The 27,172-nt window shown below is 48.0% G+C and overlaps 2 protein-coding genes and 1 pseudogene across 5 annotated transcripts; all 3 read left to right on the top strand.

Moving 5' to 3' along the window:
* On the top strand, positions 1–10,729 carry Rnps1 (RNA binding protein with serine rich domain 1). Of its 2 annotated transcripts, XM_085832647.1 has the most exons (9): positions 1–90; positions 396–517; positions 3,379–3,559; positions 3,796–3,951; positions 5,512–5,703; positions 6,543–6,645; positions 6,951–7,104; positions 9,300–9,441; positions 9,989–10,729. In XM_085832647.1, exons 3-9 carry the CDS (start codon positions 3,489–3,491, stop codon positions 10,086–10,088), a joined length of 918 nt encoding a protein of 305 aa, XP_085688773.1. In that variant the 5' UTR covers positions 1–90; positions 396–517; positions 3,379–3,488; the 3' UTR covers positions 10,089–10,729. The 2 variants fall into 2 exon arrangements, with proteins under 2 accessions (XP_085688773.1, XP_085688774.1); XM_085832648.1 differs by lacking the exon at positions 396–517 and having other exon boundaries at positions 24–90.
* A 950-nt stretch (positions 10,730–11,679) lies between these two features.
* Eci1 (enoyl-CoA delta isomerase 1) lies at positions 11,680–27,054 on the top strand. Of its 3 annotated transcripts, none has more exons than XM_085832632.1 (7): positions 11,680–11,803; positions 11,914–12,000; positions 20,547–20,674; positions 23,588–23,734; positions 24,917–25,038; positions 25,133–25,311; positions 26,650–27,054. In XM_085832632.1, the coding sequence occupies exons 1-7, from the start codon at positions 11,764–11,766 to the stop codon at positions 26,814–26,816; spliced, it is 870 nt and encodes a 289-aa protein (XP_085688758.1). In that variant the 5' UTR covers positions 11,680–11,763; the 3' UTR covers positions 26,817–27,054. The 3 variants fall into 3 exon arrangements, with proteins under 3 accessions (XP_085688758.1, XP_085688760.1, XP_085688759.1); XM_085832634.1 differs by lacking the exon at positions 11,680–11,803 and adding an exon at positions 20,113–20,255 and having other exon boundaries at positions 11,913–12,000; XM_085832633.1 differs by lacking the exon at positions 11,680–11,803 and adding an exon at positions 20,113–20,262 and having other exon boundaries at positions 11,913–12,000.
* On the top strand, positions 12,037–15,528 carry LOC110283874 (riboflavin kinase pseudogene; annotated as a pseudogene).
* Positions 27,055–27,172: the final 118 nt, after the last annotated feature.

Raw genomic sequence — 27,172 nt, 5'->3', positions numbered from 1 at the left:
TGCGCCTTCCCGCTTCTCACCTCTGACGACAGAGTTGCGCCGGCGTCCGGGTCTGAGAAGAGCGGGAGGAGGTGGCGGCCTTGGGAAGATGTAAGTCGGGGTAGGAATCCGGCTGCATCCGACCTCCGGGGACCTTCTGCCAGGCTTGGCGGGGCGCATCGTGGAGCCGGTTGCGTTCCTCAGTGCGGCAGAGGCCCGCCGGAGAGGAACGGAGCCCGAGGAGAGAGTGTGGTTCAGGTCGGGCGGAGTGGGAGGTGTCGAGGCCGCGGCCCGGAAGTGGTCGAGGCGGTCACCGACGGAAGGGTGATCCCGCACGGGTCGCTCGGCGGCGACCCGCTTAGCCTGCAGGACTCCAGCAGCTGCGAGCCCTGCCGCTTCTCTTGTTTTCTTGTCAGGCTGGAGACCTAGGCTCGCCACACCGGGCCCGACCTGAGTAGTGAGTGGAGAAAGAGGGTGGGAGGCGAGGTCGATGTCTGTGGCCGGAGCGGACGGTGCAGATTGCGAGCCGGCCTAAAAGGTTGGTTTCCTTTAAAGATCTCTTTCCACGAGTGTCTGTCGGAATCCAGTGTGCAGTTCTCAGTTCTGGGCATTGAGGATCCGTCCTAGGATGGACCGAGCACAGTTACGGAGCTCAGTGGGAGAGGATATGGGAAAGTTACGGTTGATGGTAGAGACGTGGTGGAGGCTTGCTTTCTCTACCTTGTGTTACTTCGTAAGCACTGTGTCTCCGATGTGCTTTTATATGTAGAGAGTGCGTTCAGATTGCCAAGACGCCCTCTGCTCGAGATTTAACCATTTGTTTTCTCCTCTCTCTGGCTGTTGGACGCACACCTTTCCGGAGGATGGGAGAGGTGACCAAGGTCCTGAGCTGTTACCTGAGCTTGAGTGAACAGAGACCCTTACCTTTGCTTTCTAGCACTCGACCACACCCAGCAAAGTGTTCGCTTACGCCGCAGTTCATAATTTGTAGACTGCTTAACAATGGGTTCTGCCTGTTTCATAAAGTACATTCCAGCAGGTCGGGGTGCAGGTGCACAAAGCAATCTCTACCCTTTGTCACTGGTGTGAAGCACTTGGATAGTAACCCAAACCCCAAAAGTACATACCAGATTTAAATGACTTGGTATAGAAAACCCACAAGAAATTTAGTAATTTTATGTTGATTATATGTTACAAAGGTAATGCTCATTTTGTTAAAAACTAGTTTGGGGACCCACACACTGCCTTTAATCCCAGCACTCAGATGGCAAGTCAGAGTTTGAGGCTAGCTTGATCAACCTAGGCTAGCCAGGGCTGCCTAGTGAGACCATGTTTCAATAGGAAGAAGAAAAAAAAACAAAGCCTTTAATTTTGGACTGTCAGTACTTGTCAATGGTAGAGGTCTTGTTGAGTATACTGGGCTCAGTGTTACTTCGTGTAGCCTTGCCTGTCCTGGAAGTAGACCAGGACAGGCCTTTGAACTCAAGAGAGCCTCATTTCCCAGTTCTTGTTGCTAAAAAAAATAATAAAAAAGGTTTCACTAATTTTTGTGACTTGGCTGAAAGGAAATTAAAGGGTGTGCTCATGGTTCGCACTCATGGACAGTGCTGCTGTTAGTGATCTCATCCAAAAGTAAGCTGAGCTGTACCGGAGTTAACTAAGCATCCAAAAACCAAAATTATCACTTATCACTGAGCTTTTAGCTGGGTGCCTTGCCAGATTGATAGATTGATTTAGCCAAGCAAGGTTCGGGGAGCTAATTGTCAAGAGTACTTACTTGGTAGTATGCTTTTGCCTGTTGTGCACAAAGCCCTGGTTTCAATCTCCAGCCCATAATCCCAGGCGGAGGCAGGAGAGTCAGTCATCCTACATAGAACATTTGAAGCCAGCCTGGGCTAGAGACCTTGTCTTTAGTAGAATAAGCCTTTGGTTCCTGTACTCAGGAGACAAGAAGAATGAGTCCCAGCAGGGTGTCATGGTACACAGCTTTAATCCCAGCACTTGGGAAGCAAAAGTGGGGGAATCTCTGTGACAGCCAGAGCTACAGGATAGCAAAAAAAAAAAAAAAAAAAAAAATTCAGAAGGAGTGCCACAGCTGGGCAGTGGTGGCACTTTAATCCCAGCACTTGAGAGGCAGAGGCAGGTGGATTTGAGGCCAGCCTGGTCTACAGAGTGAGTTCCAGGACAGCCAGGGCTACACAGAGAAACCCTGTGTCGGGAAAGAAAAAAGACTTGAAGCCTGAAACACAGGCGTGCTTGCTTACTCCAGACCAGGAGAAGACAGCTGAAAAGACGTAGCCCTGGAAAGAAGCTAGATAGGTAATCATTTGCCTTTTTTTTGGCCAAGGTGGTGGAGGGGAACTGTTCTCATGGGCTAGACTTACTCAGCAGCATTTAGAAGTGCCCTGTTTCTGAAAAGATGTATTCTCTCCTTACACTTGAGGAAGGTGAGAAAGAAGACTTAGGATGTATCCTGAGGCCTTTTTTGTATTTTGCTCCATGAGAAGAAGGCCCAGGGAGAATTAGCTGTCTTTAGTTGAGTACTTACTGTTACTTGGCATTACTGCTAAACCCTTAACACTGCCTGTTAGATCTCAACCCATTCAAAGTTTAAACAGTAGTGCCTGCCTGCCTGCTGCCTAGATCTACCAAGTCACATTTTCCCCATATTTGTTTATGGTTTACCTACCTGACAGTCTTACTTTTTTTCTTGTCTTTTTCTTTTTTTTTCTCCCAGACAGGGTTTCTTTATGTCGCTTTGGCTGTCCTGGAATAGCTCTGAATCAGCCTGCCTCTGCCCCCCCCTGTGCTGTGATTGAAGGCTTGCACCGCCACTCCAGCTTTCGGTTCTATTTTAATGCTCTCCTGTGAGGTTTTGTACATTGTGTTATGTTGAGTAATGTTTTGATGCTTGTCACTCAAAGTGCCATGTACTCATTACTCATTGTATCTTTAAAGAAAACAATGCCAATAAGACAAATCTGGGTTTTTCTCCTCTGAAGCCATTGTGGTGTCTAATATTTTGAAAGCCATCTACAGGTGGCTGGTTCATCATCAAACTTGGTGAACTCTAGTGTGGGACAGGCCCTAAAAAACCAAATGTAGCTACAATTACCTCTCCCACCTCACTAAGGAGAACAAAGAAAAATCTTAATATGCCTGTACCTTAGACGTGTAATACATTTTGCCTTTGTTTTTCAAATAAAAAACCTAAGGTGGCCTCTAAGAGTAGGAAAGGCCTCCATGGAGCGCTGATGAGGGCCCTGGGTGTCAAGGCTGTGTGGACACTTGCTGTTTGCTGTGCTTCCTTCCTATGTGCTCAACGGTCTTTGATGCAAAATAGAGTTGATGCTTTGTCAATTGGTTTGCTCTATTTCAATCCTTTTATCTTGTTACTAGGCTGCTCTTTGGCGTAAATTGCAATCGATTAGGGATCGTTTCTCAGACTCAAGTTAGAAGTGAGAGTTCAGATAAGTGAGGCCGACATTGCTGCCTTGAAGAAGGGGAGAATGGATTTATCAGGAGTGAAAAAGAAGAGCTTGCTAGGAGTCAAAGAGAATAATAAAAAGTCCAGCACTAGGTAATCCTCTGTAAGATTTTTTTCTAGTGCTATTTTGGGGGTGCTTGCTGTTTAAGGACCCTCAGAAAGGGGAGATTTTTTTTGTTGTTGTTCTACAGTGAGTGCCCTAATTCAGATGATTTTCCTCTGTGATCACCTGGGATGTTAGTAATCCTTTTGGACCCCACTACTGGGTTGTGCTATCTCAGGGTTTGGTTAGAGGGGCTTGCAACCTCACATTCCATCTTATCATGCAGGGCTCCTTCTCCTACCAAACGCAAGGACCGATCTGATGAGAAGTCCAAGGATCGATCTAAAGATAAAGGGGCCACTAAAGAGTCAAGTGAGAAGGATCGTGGCAGAGATAAGACTCGGAAGAGACGCAGTGCTTCAAGCGGAAGCAGCAGTACCAGGTGGGGCAGAGGGAACCATGTCTTCCTTCACTGTGAAGCCCTCCAAGAACTTCTTTGGGGTAAAGGGGTGACACGTGTGTGTTGTGAAGGCCAAAAGTGTGTTAAATTCCTTCCTTTGGGGAGGTATGAAGACCATCTGCCCTTCCATGTTCCCACAAACAAACCTAGGTCCAGTTCACCAAAGTTCACTCTAGGAAACCAGTGAGAGTTAGGCTTCCAGTGTGGTGGGTGAGAGATAATTGGCAGGAAAGTGGATGGTAACTGCCCTGTGAATGTTCCCTCCCCACAGTCCCCTACTTAAAGCCTTTGCCTGAGACCTGAGGACCTGTGCAAATAGGGCAGAATTACAACTGGTTTGGAGGGGTGGCTGGATACTCCAGTGAGGGTCCCTTGACCCTGCCCAGCTGTGATGATCTTTAGTGAGCAAGCCCAGTTGAAGTGAGAATAACAGCAACTTTTCTGGGAGGGTAGTCCTGTATGTGTGGCTCCCTAAGAGCTGTCTGCCTAGCTTTTCCATACAGGATTTTATTGCTTCCTGCAGCTTGCCAATTGAATTGAGCTGGTTGCCCAGGGGAAGACTATGTTGTCTTAACTACTTTGAAAACAGACCCTAGAGTTGTTGATAAGACCCTAATATAGCATGCTGGTTTTGAGTTTCGTTATATATGTTATGTGGTCTTGCTGTGTAATGTATGTTTATGGATATAAACTCTTCTATGATACTAAAGTGTGATGTTTGGGTAATGGATGAATTGTTTCTCTTGCAAGTATGTATTCATCCTGAAATGAGAATGACTGGCTTCAGTCTGGAGCCTTTTTGAGTTTTGACTGTGTTTATACATGCATACCATGTGTGTACTTGGTTGTCACACAGGCCAGAAAGGTGCATTGGGTCCCCTGAAACTAGAGTCACAGGCAGTTGTGAGCTGCCATGTGGGTGCTAGAAACCAAATCTGGTTCCTCTTACCTGCAGAGACATTTTTCAGCTCCCAGTCTGCTCCATTTTTATTTAAGATGTGTTATTGTTATTTATTTATTTATTTATTTTGATGTGCGTGGTCACTGTCTTCAGACACACCAGAAGAGGTCATTAGATCCCATTGCAGATGGTTTTGGGCCACTGTGTAGTTGCTGGGAATTGAACTCAGGACCTTGGAAGAACAGTTAGTGTTCTTAACCTCTGAACCATCTCTCCAGCCCCTCTTTTAAGTTGAAAACCTGTCTGAATTGGTCTTCAGCCCTGTTGATCTGACTTTTGCTAGACTGCTGCTTTTTCCTCGTTGGTAAAAATAAAGATTCTGTGTAGGTAACAACAGCCCATCTCAGACGGTGTTGGGACTTGTCAGATGTCATTACTGGTGAAATGGGGCTTAAGCAGGAAAGCACCGGGCAGTGGTGGCGCACACCTTTAGTCTTAGTGCTTAGGAGGCAGAGGCAGGCGGATTTCTGAGAAAGTGGGTAAGAACCAGGAGAGCTATATCCTCTACTGAGCAGTCAGTCTTCTGTGAAGAAATAGGACTCTTACTCATTGACTCTGTGACACTCCCACCTTGTCCTCAGGTCTAGGTCCAGCTCAACCTCCAGCTCGGGATCCAGCACCAGCACAGGCTCAAGCAGTGGCTCTAGCTCGTCCTCTGCATCCAGCCGCTCAGGAAGCTCCAGCACATCCCGGAGCTCCAGTTCTAGCAGCTCCTCCGGCTCCCCAAGCCCTTCTCGGCGCAGGCATGACAACAGGCGGCGTTCCCGCTCCAAGTGAGTTCAGAATGGCTAGTCTGCTCATTACCGTAGTTACTAGAAAAGTAGTTTGGGCTGACAAGATGGCTCAGCAGGTAAAGGTCTTTGCTGCCAAGCTTAACAGCCTGGGTTTAATCCCCGGGACCCACATGGTGGCATGTGATAACTCCCGTGGTTTGTCCTCTAACCTCCAATATGCACACACAAGTGAGGGGAAGTGCAATGGTACATGTAGTGTTTGTACCAGGATAGTCGGAAATTTGAGGTCATGGTGGGCTGCATGTGAGCCTGTCTCAAAAAGACATGAAAGAGCCTGGCGTGGTGGCGCACGCCTTTAATCCCAGCACTCAGGAGGCAGAGGCAGGCAGATTTCTGAGTTCGAGGCCAGCCTGGTCTACAAAGTGAGTTCCAGGACAGCCAGGGCTATACAGAGAAATCCTGTCTCGAAAAACCAAAAAAAAAGAAAAGAAAAAGAAAAATCAAATAGTACACTCCATGATACCTAAGCAAATATATGAGTTTATGAGGCCATTTTCATTTAAACCATAGATAATATAGGTGAATTGGTAAGAAACTCTTCTAGAAGCTGTTGAAGCTAAGAAGGAACCTCACTGTGTTAGTTGCTGAAGCAGAGTCTCACTGGGCAGTGCAAGTTGGTTTAAACTCCTAGTATTCCTCCTGCCTTAGCCTCCTGGGTAGTGGGATGTTAGGCATATACCAACACACACACAGCGGGTGTTTTTCCTTTTTCAGTGTTGAGGACCAAATCTGGGATTTTATCCTGAACTCCATCCCCAAAACCACTGTACTTGGGATATGTTGAAAATTTCTGGGTGGTTTTGTTTGTTTGTTTTCAGATCCAAACCACCTAAAAGAGATGAAAAAGAGAGGAAAAGGCGGAGCCCTTCACCTAAACCAACCAAAGTGCACATTGGGAGGCTCACCAGGAATGTGACCAAGGTAACAACCATAGAGCCACAGAGGTTGGTGGGGGTGTGGCTGGACAAGCTGGTGTCAGGCAGCAGGTGCACCTACAATGTAGTCCTTTTGGAGAACAATGTATGTGAAGTCTGTACTTGATCAGAATGCTGCTACATTTATTATTTACTAATAAATTGTCTTACTTATTAGGCTTATGTACAAGAGATTTTGGCCCTGGTGGCATATTACCAGGTGGCACTACTGGAGATTTTCTCAGCAGAGTGAACTCCCTGTGCCCATTAAGTAAAAGATTGGCAAACAGGGTGTGACTTTTCTCTCTCTAGGATCATATCATGGAAATATTTTCTACTTACGGGAAAATTAAAATGATTGACATGCCTGTCGAGAGGATGCATCCTCACCTCTCCAAAGGCTATGCATATGTGGAGTTTGAGAATCCCGATGAAGCAGAGAAGGCTCTGAAACACATGGATGGAGGTCAGTGAATCTGTGCCCGCCCTTACTCTGTCACCTCTGTCCTTCCTTGGAGAGGTCCAATGGTTTTTGGGACCCTGAAGTAGATAGATTTCCAAGCCAGATGGATCTTACTCAGTCGGGGTGTATGTACCAAAAACATGTTTAGAAAGCGCTTGCTATTCTTGAAAAATATGAATATGTTAACATTTTAAGAAATCTTCAATCTGTTAAAAATGAAGCTTTTCTCACAAAGAATATATTTGGCTTTAAATGGGAGTATTTTCTAAGTATCCTTTTTTAGTTTGCCAACATTTCAGTTTTTTTAGGATTGCTTTAGTGCATTGCACACGTACTGACTTCATATGATGTATCTGTCTCTTAAGACTAGTGTTTATAAGCTTGTGTTAATGGAGTGGTTTTTTTTAAAGCATAAGCACTTAGGAATAGTTGTTGGTGGCAAATTTTCACGTTGCCTATAAGTCAACATCTTAGGGACTACAAAGTTTGTTTCTAGCTCTAGGATGTAAGATGCTGAGGCTGAGAACTGGCAGCTTACAGTCTGGACCATCAGTCTGGGGAAACCATAGAATCCTCAGGTGCCTGTTAAGCTTTACAAATATCTTAGCAGTTTCATTTTTGTTGGTTTTTTTTGGTTTTTCGAGACAGGGTTTCTCTGTGTAGCTCTGGCTGTCCTGGAACTCACTCTAGACCAGGCTGGCCTCGAACTCAGAGATCCGCCTGCCTCTGCCTCCCAAGTGCTGGGATTAAAGGCGTGCGCCACCACGCCCGGCTGTTTTTTTTTTTTTTTTAATGATTGCTTTTGAGTATGTTTGTCTGGGGGTTTTGTTTTGTGATACTTAGCTGCTCCTTTAGGCTCCCTCATGTGTTTCAGAAGCTCAGCCACCTACGTTATCTTTATCAACTTGGGTCTGATGAATCACTTTTTAAATCTACCTGGTATTGGATAGTTAATACTTGTTAGTTCAAAATTCAGGGAACTAGAGACATCTCGAGTGATCTTCACTGGCAACCAGCTAGATGCGGTGTCTTACCTTGTTCAGTTGCTACAGTGAGTTTCTTCATTGGAGCTGGTTTGGCTGAGAGCCAGCAGCTGTCTTAGCCTGGGATTAGTTATGTTAAACCTTTGGAGTGTAAAGAGAGTGTACCTGAATTAGCCTCTGGCTACTCATGTGCCCCTTGTTAACACTGAACTAGGTTTGATCTCTCAGGACCAACCCTAGATGTGGAAACAGTTGTTAGGTGTCTGTACCTTGGTGTTCTTTGCTTTTTTTTCTCTCTGAAACTCTTAGCTCCTGGGGTTTGTGTCCTGCAGTGCTTTTTTCTCTCTACTTTTGAGATCATTTCTAAACTTTTCCTTCTCTCTGTTTGGAAATTAGTTCTTATAGAATGCTACAGAAGTCTTCAAGCAGGTGTCCCCCAGGCTGAGCTAAACAGCCTGAGCTTCCCACTGTCTTAGAAGGGAATTCAAGGCCAGATTTGGTAGTGCAAGTCTTTAATCCCAGCAGTTCAGAGGCAGATGGATTTGTTCAGTTCCAGGTTGGTCTGGTCTACAGAGTGAGTTCCAGGACAGCCAGAGCAATGTAGGAGACCCAGTCTCAAAAAACAGAAGGAAGCTCAGCTTCTAGTGGCTCCTTCCTGACCCTCAAGGGCTCCCCACTCTGCACATCAGCCCTGTGCTGTCCTGTCACTGTTGGCTGGTGTTCTGTGACTTTAGTCTAGCAGGTTTCGACACATCCTTCACAGTCTGGTGGGGCGTGTGTGTGCTGGGAAGACGCGGCTGCTCCAGCGCCTCAGTTAGTCTCCTAGACTCCTGCCCTTTCCTGCTCTGGGCTCTCGGATTGTTTGCCTTGGTATGCTGACCTGACTTGCTGACTTCCCTGAGGTAGATGGGGTTTTTGTTTTTGAGACAGGGTCTCCCTACATACTCCTAGCTGGGCTGACCTTAATTTGTACAACAAGCTGGCTACTGCGTCAGTCTCAGGGGTCCTTCTGTTCTGTCTCCACTTCTTAGATGCTGAATTAAAGAAATGGGCCACCATGCCTGTCCTATTTCACATGTTGTCTAAGCTAATTAAGGGTCCTCCCCTGCCTCTACCTCCTGAATGCTGGGATTTCGGGCATGTACTGCCACACCACAAGTGAGCTATGTTGTATGTTAATCAGAAATTTTATGGTTTTGTTCCTGTTTTCTACAGGACAAATTGATGGCCAAGAGATCACTGCTACTGCTGTGTTGGCACCGTGGCCTCGGCCACCACCTCGGCGATTCAGCCCTCCCAGGAGGATGCTTCCACCACCTCCCATGTGGCGTAGGTCACCCCCACGGATGAGGAGAAGGTGAGTCAGTTGGGAATGTCCTTAACCCAGCTTGCTTCTTTGTATATTTTATAAACCTAAATGGCTGTTGTAACTTTTAGTCCTTTGGGGTTAGATGAAGAAAGCAGGTCAGCATGTGGTACTGGGAGTTGGCTAGAGAAAGGACAGTCAAAATCTGTGGTGTTGACAAGCAGGTGCATCCCTTTGAAGGAACCAGTTCAAGAGTCTGTGCTGCCGTGGGTCCCAAGAGACCCTCTATCTTTCATAATGAGGGACCAGGCAGGGTGGCTTACGCATTTAATTCTAGCACCTGGGAGGCAGAGGCAGGCAGATCTCTGGGAGTTCGAGGCCAGCCTGGTCTGTGGATCTAGTTAATAGCCTGCTATATACAGAGAAACCCTGTCTCGAAAAACCAGAAAGGGAGGGGGGGGCTTTCGGGTGAGACATAGCAAAAGCCACAATTTGGGGTTGTGAACAAAAAAAGAATTGTCTTAGAAAGGCCAGTCTGTCCCATAGCTGTGCTGCTTGAAGATTGCACTTTTGGCTGACCAGGCTTCTCTTCCCACAGGTCTCGATCCCCAAGACGCAGGTCCCCTGTGCGTAGGAGGTCTCGCTCTCCTGGCCGCCGCCGCCACAGGAGCCGATCCAGCTCCAACTCCTCCCGATAAGCAGGGACATTGATTGGTACCTCTGTAACTTATGTTCCCCAGACTCGGTTTTGTCCTTTTCTCTAGCCAAGTGAGGATCTGTAGGGAAGGATCCCTTACTGGGTAGGCTTTGAAGACAGCAGTTGAGATATTTCCTCTACAGAAGGGTTCTGGCTTGTAGAGGTACTGTTGATTCAGGACTGTTCCCATAGAGGTACCCTGTAGTTTTCTGGCTAGAAAGTTCATCCCTTCAGTTCTTGATAGTCTGGTAGCAGAGCCAGGTGGAACCTATGGCAGCACACTGATTTCCACAGATGACCCAGAACCAGACATCCTGGTCTAGCCCCCGCTGTGCCACACCTGTGGAAAGGACCACACTGCTGTTCTGTTGGGCCCGACCATGCCCTGCTGAGTACTCTTCAACTTAGAGGGCTAAAACCTTTGAAGGATTCCTCCACAAATGGTTACCTTTCTGTCCCCGAGTCTCTGTTACTTTCTAGAATTTGTGAGCCAGTTCTACAGGGTCCTCATGAAACCTAGCCCACCCCATTGTCACCTGCCATTCATGGTGATGTTGCAGGTTAACCTTGGCAGTGTGTACATTGCCCCTTTTTGCTTTTATTGTACAGTCAGTACTATAAAATTTGTTTTGAGTTTTATAACTTTGTAGCATTTTAGATAAGGTTGTGTTTGTACTTGTGTAGAGTGAAAGGACTGTTGAATAAAACCTAGGATTAGAATGCAAATTGAGTGCTGGTTTCACTGTCTGTCTTGCTCCACAACAGTCACAATTTGTATGATTCAACTAAGACCTCACTTTGAGTTTAATCCCCAAAGTGGCATTTCTAAAAGCCAGGAGGACAAGTGGTGAGACCGCCTGGGGCTGAGAAGCTGACTCTGCCTGAGATGCTGCCACCGCAGGAAAGATGGAGGGGACAGTTCTCTCTTCTGTCTCATACTGGTGCACCACAGAAGAAAAGTCTTAACCAAGAAGGAAGACTTTAGCTGGGCATGGTGGCGCATACCTTTAATCCCAGCGCTTGGGAGGCAAAGCAGGCGAATTTCTGAGTTCCAGGACAGCCAGGGCTCACAGAGAAACCCTGTCTTGAACAAAAAACAAACAAAAAAAAGAAGCCGGGTTTGGTAGCGCACGCCTTTAATCCTAGCACTCGGGAGGCAAAGGCAGGCAGATTTCTGAGTTCAAGGCCAGCCTGGCCTGCAAAGTGAGTTCCAGGACAGCCAGGAGGATACAGAGAAACCCTGTCTCAAAAAACCAAAAAAAAAAAAAAAAAAAAGGAAGACTTGTGTTTGTGCCCCTTGAGTATTGAGTCAAATAGAAATGCACTATTTGGGGCAAATAGCCTAGGTAAAGCCTCCCAGGCTCACCCCTGTGCTGGCAAGGCCAACTGTTCTTCACTATGGTCCTAATCCCAGCTCCTCTGCAAGTGCCTCTGAGCTCTGGCAGCTCGCCCCGGCAGAATGAAAGCACTCTTGGACACACACCCCGCCCTGGCCGGTCCGATGCCAGCAGCTGCGCCCTGGGGACGTGGGGGGGAGGTCTCCCCCTGCCCTAACTGGCACAGGGACGCTGCGGACTGGCTAACCTTGGCCTTGTGGGGCGGGGCCGGCCGGAGAGGAGGAGTCTGCAAGGCCGGGCTGGAAGTCACTGGCTCTGTAGTCCCCACTGATATCCAAGATGGCGCTGGCTGCTGCGCGTCGCCTTCTGCTGCACGCGGGTGCGTGGCCCGGGCGAGAGCGCTGGTGCAGGGCCTCACAGGGCTGGGTGCGCGGGCGGCGGTGGCGAGAGTCTGGGCGTGCTTGCTAACGTGCTCCGGGCTGTCTGCAGGATCCCGCCTCGGGCGCAGGGAAGCGGTGGACGGCGCGCGGCGCTTCGCTAACAAGCGGGTGCTGGTGGAGACGGAGGGCCCGGCAGGTGAGAGGAGGGAGGGAGGGAGGCCACATCGCATCAATGTCCTCAAGGTCTGTGTGAGGTCGCGCTGACGGTGAGCACTGGAATTCCCAAAAGCAGGGAGTGAGCATAAGCTCACATAAACTCAGGTTCTGATTAAAACCGGGCGGTTTAAATGACAGAATGGGCGAGTTTTTAAAGCTTTAGTTCCTAAAGTTATGGTCTGTTACTTAAAACTATTAGTTAAGAATGATTATAGCTTGCGGCGGTGGCTCATGCTTGTAAACTCAGCTGAAGCCAGTCTGAGCCACGTGAGACAGTGTCTCAAAAATCTCACAAAAATGATAGGGAGCGTTTTTGAATATTTTCCTAATACTGGAATGTGGCACAGCAACGTTTTCCTAGTTAATGTTGGGTCGCCCCCTGCCCACAACACAAGGAAGCACCTCCCCTCACAGGCAGAGGCAGGAGGGTGGTGGTGAAGTTGAGGCCAACCTGGGCTACGGATAGAGCCTGTTTTTCCTGTGCTATTTTGTTTTTTTTAAAGTGACAATGCGGGGGGAGGGGGAGAGTGTAATTTTCCAGGTCAGTGATAATGTACTTATGGAAGAAAAACCTGGGAGGGGAGGACAGAGCTGGGACTAGAACTTAGGATCACAGTCTATAGGGGAGGGAGCATTCAGCCGAGACATGGAGGTCAAAGTCTGGATCCCCGGGGAATAGAATACTAGAGCACTGGAGAGAATGCCTTAATAGTGCCAGACCTGCAGGCTTCAATCCCAGTACCACAAAAGGAAATAAAAATACTACAATAGGGAGCGGTAAAAACTATACCATGGCAAAGTCAGTGGATTATACACTAGGTGAAGGGGACTAGATGGTTAGACTATCATGAAGATGTCATCACAATTTAGAGTAATAAGGCAGTGGCATATATTTTTACATGTATATATTTACCTATATATTTTATATATAATTTTAAGTAATAAGTACGTAGCTTATATATCTCTAGTGGAAAAGCAAAGGTAAAATAGCAACTGGTTTTATTTATTTATCTTGGTTTTCTAGATCCAATGGTCCCTATATTTCAAAGGCAAAATTTAAAAGTCCATATGTCCCTTTAGCTTATGGGGGTTTTGTTGGTTTTGTTTGTTTGAGACAGGATTTTATTTATCCCAGGCTGACCTGGAACTCTGGTAACTGGCTGAGGCTGACCTTTGAACTTAACCCACCGCCTCTGCCTCCCAAGAGCTGTGATCATGAGTGGTTGTCACACTTTACTTTTTTTCTTTTTTTTAACAATTTATTTTATTTTATTTTATTTATGTACATGGGTTTGGAGGATTTTTGGTTTTTGTTTGTTTGTTTTTGCCTTCCTGTATGTTTTGGCCTGTGGAGGCCAAAAATAGGATGTTAAAATCCCCTGAAGGGCTAGAGAGGTGGCTCAGAGGTTAAGAGCACTGACTGCTCTTCCAGAGGTCCTGAGTTCAATTCCCAGAAACCACATGGTGGCTCACAGCCATCTGTAATGAGATCTGATGCCCTCTACTGGTGTGTCTGAAGACAGCTACAGTGTACATAAAATAAATAAATAATTCTCTGTGTGTGTGTGTGTGTCTGTGTTTCTTTTTTTGTTTTTTTGTTTTTTAGTTTTTCGACACAGGGTTTCTCTGTATAGCCCTGGCTGTCCTGGAACTCACTCTGTAGACCAGGCTGGCCTCGAACTCAGAAATCCGCCTGCCTCTGCCTCCCAAGTGCTGGGATTAAAGGCGTGCACCACCGCCCGGCTTTTTTTTTTTTTTTTTTTTTTTTTAATAAATAATTCTTAAAAAGAAAACTTAAAAAAAAAATCCCCTGGAACTGGAATTACAGTTCTGAGCTGCTCTGTGGGTGCTAGGAATCAAACCCAGGTCCTCTAGAAAAGCAATCAGGATTCTTAACCACTAAGCCATCTCTCCAGCTTCCTCCAGCTCACACTTTTAAGTCCCCAGCACATAAACACCCTAAAGACGGTGAACATTGCTAGCACAGAAATAGTCTCTTTCTGAGTTGACACGGGGTCTTTTTGGCAGAGGTTCACCTGGTATGACGACGGGTTCTTTGACCTGTTTCAACATTTCTCCAGTGTTGCCTAGCAGGCCCTTCCAATGGGCATTCTGCTCAACCCACCATTCAAGAGTTTATCTGTATGCACCTTGTTCCCAGAACGTGGTTTCTACTCCCACGGTGACCAAGTTCATCTGTTCTCTTTTGTCAGCTCATGTTCACCTTTTGCCTCCTTACCTTTCCCCTAGTGTCCGCTGTCCTGCCAGACTTTTCAGATATTTCCCTTCCAACTAAACCTGAGGTGTTTGTCTTGTGCAGGCCTGTAACTGGGCCACAGTTACCTCTCCCTCTTAAATCAAAGGCCTTAACAGAACCCACCTACGGCCTCAGCTGAGAAGCCCCTTGTGATTTGGGAACCCTTTCAGCAGTACTCATTGGCAGCCAGAACCCCTGGAGACTGGCCCTGGCTTCCTGCACTTAGGCTACAAATAATGTGCATGCGCAAGGAGCCAAGGGCAGTGGAAGGGCACCGGACCCCAGCATTTTCTCCTGCGGTGGCTAAGTGAGCGTGAGCTAATCCCCCATTAGAAACCTCTTTGCGTGGGCTGCAGACCTGTGCATTCGCCGCGGTTGTCGCAGTTCCGGCCGAGCGACCGCTCCGTTCTGGCGGCTGCTGTCCTGCGGGCAGGCACTGGTCGCGGCGGGTGTCTCGCTCCTCCGCCGGCCAAGCTCCCGCGGAGGAGCAGCCCGCGTCCTCCGAGGTCAGCGTCATGAGGAGCCGTTCTTCTGGTTCTTCTGCCGCGGCCAGGTGGTGCGTGGCTTCGGCCGCGGCTCCAAGCAACTGGGCATCCCCACAGCCAATTTTCCTGAACAAGTGGTAGACAATCTTCCAGCTGATGTGTCCACTGGCATTTATTATGGTTGGGCCAGCGTTGGGAGCGGCGATGTCCATAAAATGGTGGTGAGCATAGGATGGAACCCGTACTATAAGAATGTGAAAAAGTCCATGGAAACACACATCATGCATACCTTCAAAGAGAACTTCTATGGGGAAATTCTCAATGTGGCCATTGTTGGCTACCTCAGACCTGAAAAGAACTTATTTCTGCGATTCAAGGTGATATTGAAGAAGCTAAAAAGCAACTGGATTTACCTGAACATTTGAAACTTAAAGATGACAATTTCTCCCAAGTTTCTAAAGGCAAAATTATGAATGGCCACTAATGAAAAGTCCCTTACCTGCCTACCACTAGTGTTGCGTATGTAGTGTCGCAGCGCTTCTGATACAGTCTCATCTTGACCATATTTTAAATCAAGTGTTTCCCTGTAGCTGTCAAGAGGTCTCCAGCAGTTCACTCCATCATGTTGCACAGTACTAAGAGACTCATTCAGAAATCAAGACTTTAAATGTAATATGTTGATTAAAATGTAGCACTGGAAAGCTTGTACTGAAAATAAAGTCTGTGAGTGTGGTGGAAAAAAAAAAAAGCCGGGGTGGTGGTGGTGCACGCCTTTAATCCCAGCACTTACTTAGGAGGCAGAGGCAGGCGGATTTCTGAGTTCGAGGCCAGCCTGGTCTACAAAGTGAGTTCCAGGACAGCCAGGGCTATACAGAGAAACCCTGTCTCAAAAAAACAAAAACAAACAAAAAAAGAAACCTCTTTGCATCTCTGGGTGTGAGAGGTTTCTGTTGCCTCTCCCTTTGAAGACTCGGGAATTGCGAGTGCAGAAGAACAAGAGGAATTGTACAAACGCATGAATTAAAGACAGGAAAGATCTAAGAACAGGCCAATCTGAACCGTCAGGAGCGCTCTGCCCACTGCCATCTTGCAAGACATCCAAGTCATGGCACAGATCGATCAGTCTCTGCTGCTGACTCCTTGGTGTCCTTGAGGCTTGGAGCACAGTGCAGTCTGTTCCCAGTGGAAGTGGCAAGCAGCTACAGTGTTGTGAGGTTTTGGGGTGTCAGGGAAACCTTTACCTCTAACTAAAGTAGGTGTCTCACCAGCCCCGAATCTCCAGGCAGGTGGACTGGTCACCTGTGGATACTGGAAAAATGGGGAACGCTCAGGGGCCTGAGACAGGTGCCATTCAAGGGCCACATGCTCTTAGTCTTAGGTGCCGTTAGGACTGGGTGGCTTATGACTGGAGGTCTGTGGTTACAGAATACTGCATACTGAGCTGATTTGTAAAGTCCAAAGCCATGGACGGGAAGGACTGTGCCTCCTCTGAAGCCTCCAGAAGGGTCTCCTCCGCATCTTCAGGCCTTTGGTATTGCCCCACCCGTTGGTGTCCTTCAGCTTGTGGGAACTCCTTTTACTCTGGGGAGGGGGGTGAATGAGGGTGTACACATGTGCCTGTTCTCCACTTTACTGAGGCTGGGTCTCTCTGTGACCCCAGAGCTTGCAAATTCCAGTTAGTACAGCTATCTACCTTGCTTTTAGACTCCTGTCTCTGCCTACAAAGTGCTGGAATCACCGGCGAGGACCTGTATCCAGCCTGTATGTGGGTTCTAGGATCTGACCCCCCAGGCCTGATCCTCAGATATCAAGTGCTTTAACTACAACTCAGACCTTTGCCACTGTCTTTATATGGCCTTCTCCTTGTACCTCTCCTTTCATAAGGACAGCAGTCCTATTGAACATAAGGCCCCTTCTAATGTGACCTCATCCTGGCATACTGTTTGTATGAGACAGGGTCTCATGTAGCACACTGGCCTATGTAACTGTTTCTGCTCAGGTGGAAGGGGTAGCCTGGGACTTGGAAGCCAGGAACCACACAGCTCTGAAGGGAGAAGGTGTCCCAATGGAAGGGCGTTCTGAGACATAGGAGCCCAGGAACCACACAGCTGTGAGATGGGACAATGTCCCAATGGAAGGGCATCCTGAGACGGGAACCACACAACTCTGAGAGGAAGCCTCCCTCCTCAGCAGAGGCCTTGCAGCTCCCAGGGGAGGGGATCCCCAGCTGAGCTGAGCAGTTCAGGAGCCTCAGCCCCCCACTCCTTCTCTCCCTTTGTCTCTTCATTGCTTCTTGTCTTCTTCCAATGAGAGTCCCAGCAGGCAGCAAATCTCATAAAAGAGACTTATTGGAGAGTCCAGGATGTAGAGGGCTGGATCCAGGAGTGGCTGCCTCTGCTCCCAGGAGCGGACAGCAGGGAACTGGGCAAAAGGCAGCGCTTACATAGGATTTTTTAGCAGACAGAACTTTTCGGGGCAGAGCTTTCCGGATTGAGGATTGATGAGATTTCAAGTCCTGAGTTTGCCAAGGTTTGGTAGGGTTTTTCACCCCCTCTTCCCTGCACCAGGCCCATGGGTTGGGATGGGAAGGCCTTCCTGGCCACAGGCAGCTTTGTTTGAGGCGCCATTGCTGCTGAGCAGCTTGGGGACGCTGGAGAGGAGGTGTTACCATCGTGGACGCCTCCTGCAGGACAGCTCCTACAGTGGTTATTTCACAAAGGCTGTGGGCTGAGGCAGGAAAGGTGCCACCACTGTGGACAGCTCCTGTGGCTGGGACCTGCACTTTGACTGGTCTGTGGCATGCCACTCAGGGACTATAGCATCCAACTTAATGGCTAGCCAGAAATGACCTTGAACTCCTGATTCCCCTACCTCTGCCTCCCACAGAGTCAACTTTCCAGCCCTTTTAAGGATGGAGATATATATATATATTATTATTATTATTTTTTTTTTTTTTTTTTTTTTGGTTTTTTGAGACAGGGTTTCTCTATGTAGCCCTGGCTGTCCTGGCACTCACTTTGTGGACCAGGCTGGCCTCGAACTCAGAAATCCGCCTGCCTCTGCCTCCCGAGTGCTGGGATTAAAGGCGTGCGCCACCACGCCCGGCATAAGGATATTTTAATGTTCATTCCTAATGAGAATTTGGCCCGGCCTCCAGGCCAGAAAGTGTTTAGAGTGTACTGTGGAGTTAGGAGTTCATGTTATTTTGAAATGGGATCCTGTGCTCACTGATCTTGCCTTGTGTCCCAGATGCTGCAGGTAAAGGTGGGGGGTTTTGTTTGTTTGATTGATTTTGTTTCTGTTTATTTTGCTGTATAGAAAATGAAAGCAGATACCTTATTTGGGGGGTTGTTTTGTTCTTGAGGCAGGATCTATGTAGCCCTGCTGACCTAAAACTGAGATCTGCCTGCTCTTTTAAAAGCTAAGGTTGCCAGGCAGTGGTGGCGCACACCCTTCGCCCCAGCACTCAGAGGCAGAGGCAGGTGGATCTCTTCACGTTGGAGGCCAGCCTGGTCTGTAGAGGGAACTGCAGGACAGCCAGGGCTACATCGTGCGACTCTGTGTACAAGAAGAACCTGGTTTATTTTTGCTGAGCCAGAGCAGATGGGACTATGAGCCGCTTCCCTCTCCTCTCTGGACTTCTTATGTGGACTGTGTCCATCTCCTGGGCTCTCTAAGGTGAGGCCATCCCAGAATGGTGTCACTCCCCTGAATCCATTAACTACCTAAGCAAGGCCAGGGAGGCCTGGCTGACTGCCACAGAGGCACAGATGGGCATCCAGTGTTCTGCCCTGTGCTTGGTCCTTTGCTTCTTTTAGAGATGTGGGACTCTATCAAGCCTGTATTTGAAGTCATGGTTTTCAGATGTGTCCACCCTATAGCCCATGGGCTGCAGTAGCCAAGGACACCCTAACAGGAACTGTAAACTAATTAGCACATGAGTTGTTCTTGTTCTTTGTTTGTTTGTTTTGGTAACTAATTGTAGATTTCTTGTTTGTTTTATTGGTTGTCCATAAACAAATTTATTTATTATTTTTGGTTTGTTTGAGACAGCGTTACTCTTTGTAGCATAGATAGATAGACAGATACTTCATTATGCATTTAGTTTAATTTCAAATTTTACTTATGTTTCTCTGTGTGTGCCTCTGTGTATGTGGGATGATGATCACACTTCAAAATTTTTCTTTTTTTTTTTTTTTTTTGGTTTTTCGAGACAGGGTTTCTCTGTGTAGCCCTGGCTGTCCTGGCACTCACTTTGTAGACCAGGCTGGCCTCGAACTCAGAAATCCGCCTGCCTCTGCCTCCCGAGTGCTGGGATTAAAGGCGTGCGCCACCACGCCCGGCTCAAAATTTTTCAATGACTGTGGTTGGCTGCCATCTTGTCTGGTGACCTCACCAAGGTCCATTATACAGGTCCTTTTTTTTTTTTTTTAAGATTTATTTATTTATTACATGTAAGTACACTGTAGCTGTCTTCAGACACCCCAAAAGAGGACATCAGATCTCATTACAGATGGTTGTGAGCCACCATGTGTTTGCTGGGATTTGAACTCAGGACCTCTGAAAGAACAGTCAGTGCTTTTACCCACTGAGCCATCTCTCTAGCCCCGTTATACAGTTCTTGAATGTGAACATTGTAAATGACATGCTGCATTATCAAAAGGCTGGATGTGGCGCTTAGACCACGAGCCAAGCTGTTTGTCTGTCGTGCTGGGTGAGAATGTTCAGCTCAAAGCCTCGGAACCAAAACATGTTTCAAGTCAGGCTTTCTCTATGAGCAGAGCTGACAGCCTGGCAGCCTCGTGCCTGCCTCAGCAGGTCTCAGGTCCTCCGGTACAGCTGCCCTTGGTGGAACTAGAAATTTCTGGCAAATTCACCTCTGTGCCTCCAGCTAGGGGAGCATCACACCTCTGCCTAAATTAGTTCTGCCTTCTAGGTTGCCATGACCTCTAAAGATGGAGGACGGGCAAGAGTCGTGATGGTGTCTGTGTCCGTGTCCCCTGCCTTAGGATGAGAAGGGTCATCTGTGATCTAACATATGCTTGGGTGCTCGTATCCAAGTACTGGAGGCAGCTTCAGAGTCTGTTCTCGAGAGGGCTAGTGACATTGTCCTGGGTGCCTGAGACAGCTCTTAACCTTGACCCTTCAGGAGGTTAGAGAGAGATTATTTGGGGATTTGAGATCTCTGTGAAGCCACGATAGCAGATTGAAGCTGTCCTTGGGTACACAAGACTCACCATCTGCAACCTCACCAGAAACCACAATTCCCACATCCTTTATTTTCTTTACCCATTGAGCCATCATGCCAGCTCCTATCTGAACAGTTTTGTTTGTTTGTTTGTCTTTCAAGACAGGGTTTCTGTGTGTGGTACCAGTTTCTTGGAACTTGCTTTGAACACCAGGCTGGCCTCAGACCCAGAGACCTGCCTTTGTACTTCCTGAGTGCTAGGGTCAAAGGCGTGCACCTCCACACCAGGCTGAAGGAGTCTGAAGGTTTTTGGTTTGTTTGTTTGTTTGTTTTGGGGGTAGTTTTTTTTAAAGACAGGGCTCCTTTGTGTGACCCTGGTTGTCCTAGAACTATCTCTGTAGACCAGGATGGCCTCAAACTCAGAGCTCTACCTGTCTCTGCCTCCTGAATTCTGTGATTAAAGGCCTGTGCTACCACCACTTGGCCTGCCTATAAACCTCTAAACTCTGCAGTTCCTGTAGCCAGACTCGGGACCAGGGGTGGGCAGGTACGGCTTGGGCTAAGCCCTTGACAGGATCCCCTCTTTTCTAAACTAGGGGTTGCAGTGATGAAGTTAAGGAACCCTCCCGTGAATTCCCTCAGCTTGGAATGTCTCACAGAGTTCACCATCAGCCTGGAGAAGCTGGAAAATGACAAGAGCATCCGAGGCGTCATCCTCACGTCGGTACGTACCTGTTCAAGCCACATCCCAGCCTGGCTGCGGTAAGAGTAGGAACCTGGAAGATCTGGAGCCCTCTGTCATGCAGGGCTGAGTCACCAGGCACCCCTAATCACCACTAGGGACCTCTAGGACAGTTTCCTGGAAAGCAGGTTTCCAGGCATTTACCTGTGAAAGTATTTTTTATTTTCTGTTGTAACGGTTGTCTTGGAGGTTTAAAATCTGACTTCTCTCAGCTTCTGAATTGTTCTGCTTGGCCTCTAACTCTGGCAGTCTGTTCTAATCTTCTGTCTCCTTTTCATTCTTTGGTTAATTCTGTCTTCATCTGTGTCTAGCTTTTTCTTTCCTTAACCTGTCTCTGTAAAATGCTTCTGGTAAAACTATCTCTCTCTGTCTGTCTGTCTGTCTGTCTCTCTCTCTCTCTCTCTTGGTTTTTCGAGACAGGGTTTCTCTGTTTAGCCCTGGCTGTCCTGAAACTCACTCTGTAGACCAGGCTGGCCTCGAACTCAGAAATCCACCTGCCTCTGCCTCCCGAGTGCTGGGATTAAAGATGTGCACCACCACACCTGGCCAAATGCAATTTTAAAGTAAGCTTTTGCTTATGTGTCCTCTAGACTGTACCCTGAAAAAAGTGGAAATCGATGGACAGAAGGGGCCACTAGAGAGAAGACATAAGAGAAATGAGCAGTTAGTGCCATGAAGGACAGCTTCAAGTGAAGAGGTGGATAGAGCAGTTCCTGCGAGGCCCCAACGTCATCAGGAAATAAAGTCTAGGGCGCACATGATAGCAATTATGCTTTCTTAGGACGTGCAGTGAGTCAGCTGGGGACTGGAGCTTCAGTCCTAACAGCAGTAATTACTGTAGCTGACGGGAAGGAAGCTGAGAGTCTACATCAAGGCCTACTTGGGTATGTGATGCCCATATGATTAAATTCTAAGAAACTAATAGAGAGCATATCAGACCTGTTTCCATATATCCGATGGCTGTGGCTTGCATCTTAAATCCTGACAACTCGGATTTCGGGACAGAGGGCAGGAAGGACAGAGGCAGGACGATCTCTGTGAGTTTGAGGCCAGCCTGGTCTACAGATGGAGTTCCAGGACAGCCAGGACTATATGGGAACCTTGTCTCAAAAAAAAAACAAAAAACAAAAACAACCAGAGGGAAAGGAAAGAGAATACTGTAATTAGGACAGATCACACAGATAACGGGGTTTGATGTTTGTGTTATGACTGCTGGTTCACGGGAATGATGACAGTGACAAAGGTAACTGCCCCAGGATAGAGGAGATAGCATCAGCTGAATGGAGGGAGAAAATAGTTCATCTAGGGTGCTCCTGGGCCAGCTCGATTCCCAGCTAATGGGGATCATCAGTTCAGCCAGGTCCTGCTGCGGCTTCTACTCTCCCTGATGCCAGGAGAAAATCAAGTTGCTACTATTTGTGGGACTAAGCACTAGCCTCTTTGTACATAGGCCATATTACAGACGCGAGGTAAGAGCTTGATGTGACTCAGAAGGCTCAGAACCCTTCTATAGGGGAAATCTATAGGCGTAACCTGAAGTGCTTTAACTTCCTCCCATGATATCTGCCTCCGGGGGCCTGAGTGGTTAGAACACTGGCTGCTCTGGAAGAGGGCCTGGTTCACTTCCCAGAACCCACAGGTTTCTCACAACTATCTAGAACTCCATCCCCATCCCCATGGGACCCGACACCATCTTCTGGCTTCTGCAGGCACTAGGCACATGCAGACAAAGCACTCATACACATCAATAAAAATTAAAAATAAAGCCTAAATCTGCTGCCACCTTCCAAGTGCTGAGACTACAGACATTTGCCACCAAGACCAATTTTTTTTTTGTTCCTGATGTTGTTACTCCATGTGGCCATTGTCCTGTCAGCCCTGTCCCTTCTGCCAGCCTTTACCCACAGTAGAGATGACCCACAAGCCCACTGTACCCAGTCTCATTCGAAGCATCTGAATCAGTCATGCATAGAAGTGCACCTTTAATCCCAGCACTTGGGAGGCAGAGGCAGGCAGTCTCTGAGTTCGAGGCCAGCCTGCTCTACATAATGAATTCCAGGACAGCCGGGTCTATTATACAGAGAGACGGGATGTTGGTGGGGCTGGGGCTTGTGTGGGGCACAATTTGAGTCTTTTACCTTACAGAAAAGGGATGCATTTCATAAAAACACTGAGATCAGCCCACAAGTATTGTGGGTCAGCTCATACCCAGGAAAAATGGACTCAGCTGCACTGTTAACTCCAGAGTCAAAGAGGTTGTCTGTCTGTCTGTCTGTCCATCCACTCCCTCGCCTGACAAAAGGTTAGCAAATCAAGCATCTAGTTGCTGCTCCGGCACTGCCCTTCAACAAATCTCCGAGCCATGCCTCAAGCCCTGGCTGAGAACTCTTGTAGAGGGGAGCTCCCCAGTTGGGAGTCTCCTGAACCATTTCCCAGGATTTGGTCCTGACCCCAACACATGGCTCTGTCCTTGCCACTTCCCTGTAGCCACTGACGCTTCCTCCAGCTGTGTTCTCCCCATACCTACTTTAGTAGCTGTCAGACCTGAAACATGCAACTGAGGGCCTATGTGTGTTGCTATGTTGCTCTAGATCTTTCTTCTGCCCTAGCACTTTGTTTCTGCCCTTGCTCAACCTTGGGAGTTAGATCAGAATCTGTGCCCCTGAACCCAGGGATGACAGAACTGAGCACGAGTGTGCTCTGGTGTCAAACAGCTTGGTACCTGTGTGTCTCTGAGCAGTACCCAGTGTTACCTGTTCCAGTTTGAAGTTAGGAAAGGACAGACATCCCAGAAAGCAGTCAGTCCAGGCTGTGTCCTTGAGCCCTCAGTTCTGGACTCCATGGAAGCACCCTCTTACTAGCCAAACATGGCCCCACCCCGGCTTCTCCCTGCAGGAATGCCCGGGTATCTTCTCAGCTGGGCTGGACTTGCTGGAGATGTATGGCCGGAACACAGCCCACTATGCTGAGTACTGGAAGGCCGTGCAGGAGCTGTGGCTGAGACTCTACACATCCAACATGATCTTAGTATCTGCCATCAATGTGAGTGCCCCTCCCCCCCCCCCCCCCCACACACACACACAGTTCTCAGAGGCCTGCTCAGGAGCAGGGGACACTCACTTTGACCTTCCTGGGCCAGACAGACACAGCAGAGAAAAGGCCACTGCATGGGGACCAGGGCCTGGATAGCTGGAATGAGCCCTATGCAGATCTACACTTAGGAAGTGATGTTTCTATCTGACCCTGGGAAGATCGAGCAGTAGAAAAAGGATTGAGGCTCAGCTTCGCAAACTAGACTTCTTGCCAGGTGGGGGTGATGCACACCTTTAGTTCCAGCACTGGGGCAGCAGAGGCAGCCTACTCTACAAAGCGAGAGCGAGTTCCAGGACAGCCAGCCAGAGATACACAAGAAACCCAGTCTTGAAAACAAGTTCCCCAAAATAAAAAATAGGGTGAAAAATAACAACCATCAAGAAAAGAAGAAAAGGGCTGGAGAGATGGCTCAGTAGTTAAGAGCACTGACTGGGGCTGGTGAGATGGCTCAGTGGGTAAGAGCACCCGACTGCTCTTCCGAAGGTCCAGAGTTCAAATCCCAGCAACCACATGGTGGCTCACAACCATCTGTAATGAGATCTGATGCCCTCTTCTGGTGTGTCTGAAGACAGTTACAGTGTACTTAGATATAATAATAATAAATAAATCTTTAAAAAAAAAAAAAAAAAAGAAGAAAAAACTCAAGAGTTCTCTAAGTTGGTGTGGCTCTAAGGATCAGAGCCATGGGAGCTGAAAGGAGAGACTGGAGAGAAAGCTAAAAGAGAATGTAAGACACTGGAGAAAACACGATGACTTGTCTCATTAGGGGGCATGAAGGTCACACAAGGAGGACACTACCATTTTGGGGTTCCCAAGCATACTGGTCACTCTGTGTGATAACAGCTCTACAGCCTGACAGGTCTGTCTTAGCATCAGGTGAAAACTGCAATAGGAGAAGCAACTTGCTGTTCTGAGGAAATTTTTGGCCCCCCCAAATGCTAAAGAGTCCTATGGCAAAGCCTTTGATCCCTGAGGTGCCAGTCGCAGTTTACATACCTACCAAACATACTTGGCCCAGTGCCGTGCCCTGAGCTCTGACCTCTCCTCATCCCTTGCAAGTGTGGGCGTGCCTTCTGCCCTGCCCAGGAATATTACTGGAACACCTCCTGACCAATTCTTTTCTCTCTGCAGGGAGCCTCTCCAGCTGGAGGGTGCCTCTTGGCTCTCTGCTGTGACTACAGGGTTATGGCTGACAACCCCAAATATACTATAGGATTGAATGAGAGCCTGCTGGGCATTGTTGCCCCCTTCTGGTAATACAAAGGACTGCACCCACACTTTATATTTGCATTCTGGTAGAACATCCATCCCCTCATCGCTCAGAGGTAAACAATGTCTTCGTTGCAGGTTTAAAGACATGTATGTGAACACCATCGGGCACCGGGAGGCAGAGCGTGCCCTTCAGCTGGGGACCCTTTTCCCACCAGCAGAGGCCCTCAAGGTGGGAGTGGTGGATGAGGTGGTACCTGAGGATCAGGTACACAGCAAGGCTCGCTCAGTGATGGCCAGGTGGTTAGCTATTCCAGGTAAGGAGCAAGCAGTGGGCAGCTTTGGAGCGGCTGGTTAAGGGAAGCCCTTTCTCATTCTGGTTGACCCACCCTGGTGAAACCAAAAGTCCTCCTCACAAGTTGGGATCTGGGACAGTAGGCTGTGCTCTTGGTCTGTTTCCGTGATGCTGTAACGCAGGAGTGAGCTTTACCTGTCAGGAGACTGCTGTTGAGTAGGGCTCTTACAGAAGGAGGGAAGCCATCAGAACACAGCTGGTCATACAGCCAATGTGGTGAAACGGCAGGGACACCAAAACGTTTTGGTGTTTGACTTTGTTGAGACAGGGTCTCACTGTGTAGCTAAGGTTTTCCTGAAACAACCTACTTACCCCATCTCTTCAGATTTGGAACCTCTCCTTGTTGGAACACGGGCATGTGCCACCAGCTCAGACATTGAACTGTTTGTTTGGTTGGTTGGTTGGTTGGTTGGTTTTCCAAGACAGGGTTTCTCTGTGTAGCCCTGGCTGTCCTAGAACTCACTCTGTAGACCAGGCTGGCCTGGTCTCAGAAACCCACCTGCCTCTGCCTCCCAAGTGCTGGGATTAGTCGTGTGCCACCACGCCCAGGGACAATGAAGTTCATAGATTTCCCAAATTATAAAGAGTTTAGGCAGGCCTCCTTGAAACCCTCTTCTCTTGGGAGCCAGTCCCTCCATGCACTACCAAGCGTTTACTGATTTGGAAAATGCGGTCAATAGAATTCAAGGAAAAGAACATATCAGCTATCTCTGGGACTGTGGGGCTGAGACTTGGGGCCCCAGGCGTGTTCTCTACCGCTGATTTGTGTGCCAAGCCCTAGAAATGACATAAAGCACAGCAAACTTCAAGAGGCAGGCACAGTGGCAGTGCCTGTAATCCTAACACTCGGGACTAAAAGAGCAGTGCTACACATCCAAGACCATCCTGAGCCACAGAGACTGGCTCAGCCGCAACAATAACAACTGTCTCGCACTGGGTGGTGGTGGTGCATGCCTTTAACCCCAGCACTCAGGAGGCAGAGGCAGCCTGATTTCTAAGTTCAAGGCCAGCCTGGTCTACAGAGTGAGTTTCAGGACAGCCAGGGCTATACAGAGAAACCCTGTCTCGAGGGGTTGGGGTGGGGGGAACTCTTGCAGTATTCTCCTGCCTGCTCCTACCTTTTATTTATGTTGGTTTGTCTAGACGGGATATTGCTATGTATTTCAGGCTGACCCTGGACTCCCTAGCCCACCTTAGCTGCCCTAATGCTTTCTCTGATTTTCTGAACTCTAGGAGAGTTTATATTTCAGTACTTGAAGAAAGTATAGGTGAGTTTCATGAGTAACCCTGTTTTCTTCAGACCATTCTCGGCAGCTGACAAAGAACATGATGCGAAAGGCCACCGCAGACAACCTCATCAAGCAGCGAGAGGCTGACATCCAGAATTTCACCAGTTTCATCTCCAAAGACTCCATCCAGAAGTCCCTGCACATGTACTTGGAAAAGCTCAAGCAAAAGAAGGGCTAACCTAGGTGGATTTCTGAGTTCGAGGCCAGCCTGGTCTACAGAGTGAGTTCCAGGACAGCCAGGGCTACACAGAGAAACCCTGTCTCAAAAAAAAAAAAAAAAAAAAAAAGGAAAGAAAAAAGAAAAAAAAAACAAAAAAACAAAAAAAAGAAGGGCTAACCTACGGCTGCCTCACATGTGCCTTCTAGGGATCCACTGGTCCCAAAGATTATAAACAAGGTATTCTTCAACTTAAAAACTCTTAGCTCTTGTGTTCCTAACCTTAAAATGTCCTGTTTCAGGAATGGAGACATAGGTCAGTGATTATGAACACTAGCTGCTGTTGTAGAGGATGCAGGTTCAAATCCCAGCACCCA

The sequence above is a fragment of the Mus caroli genome, unplaced genomic scaffold (assembly GCF_978045245.1).
Source record: "Mus caroli unplaced genomic scaffold, Mus_caroli_1 scaffold_18, whole genome shotgun sequence".
Classification (NCBI taxonomy): Eukaryota; Metazoa; Chordata; class Mammalia; order Rodentia; family Muridae; genus Mus; species Mus caroli.
Note: the sequence above shows the minus strand (reverse complement) of the source record. Positions and strands in the feature narration are given on the sequence as shown.

Excerpts from the sequence above, each read along its gene's own strand:
- Eci1 (XM_085832632.1), top strand. The coding sequence starts at position 11,764 with ATGGCGCTGGCTGCTGCGCGTCGCCTTCTGCTGCACGCGG. Across the intron at positions 12,001-20,546 it reads GGAGACGGAGGGCCCGGCAG|GGGTTGCAGTGATGAAGTTA; the intron begins GTGAGAGGAGGG and ends TTTCTAAACTAG. Across the intron at positions 20,675-23,587 it reads GAGGCGTCATCCTCACGTCG|GAATGCCCGGGTATCTTCTC; the intron begins GTACGTACCTGT and ends TTCTCCCTGCAG.
- Rnps1 (XM_085832647.1), top strand. The coding sequence starts at position 3,489 with ATGGATTTATCAGGAGTGAAAAAGAAGAGCTTGCTAGGAGTCAAAGAG. Across the intron at positions 6,646-6,950 it reads TCACCAGGAATGTGACCAAG|GATCATATCATGGAAATATT; the intron begins GTAACAACCATA and ends TTCTCTCTCTAG. Across the intron at positions 9,442-9,988 it reads CCCCCACGGATGAGGAGAAG|GTCTCGATCCCCAAGACGCA; the intron begins GTGAGTCAGTTG and ends CTCTTCCCACAG.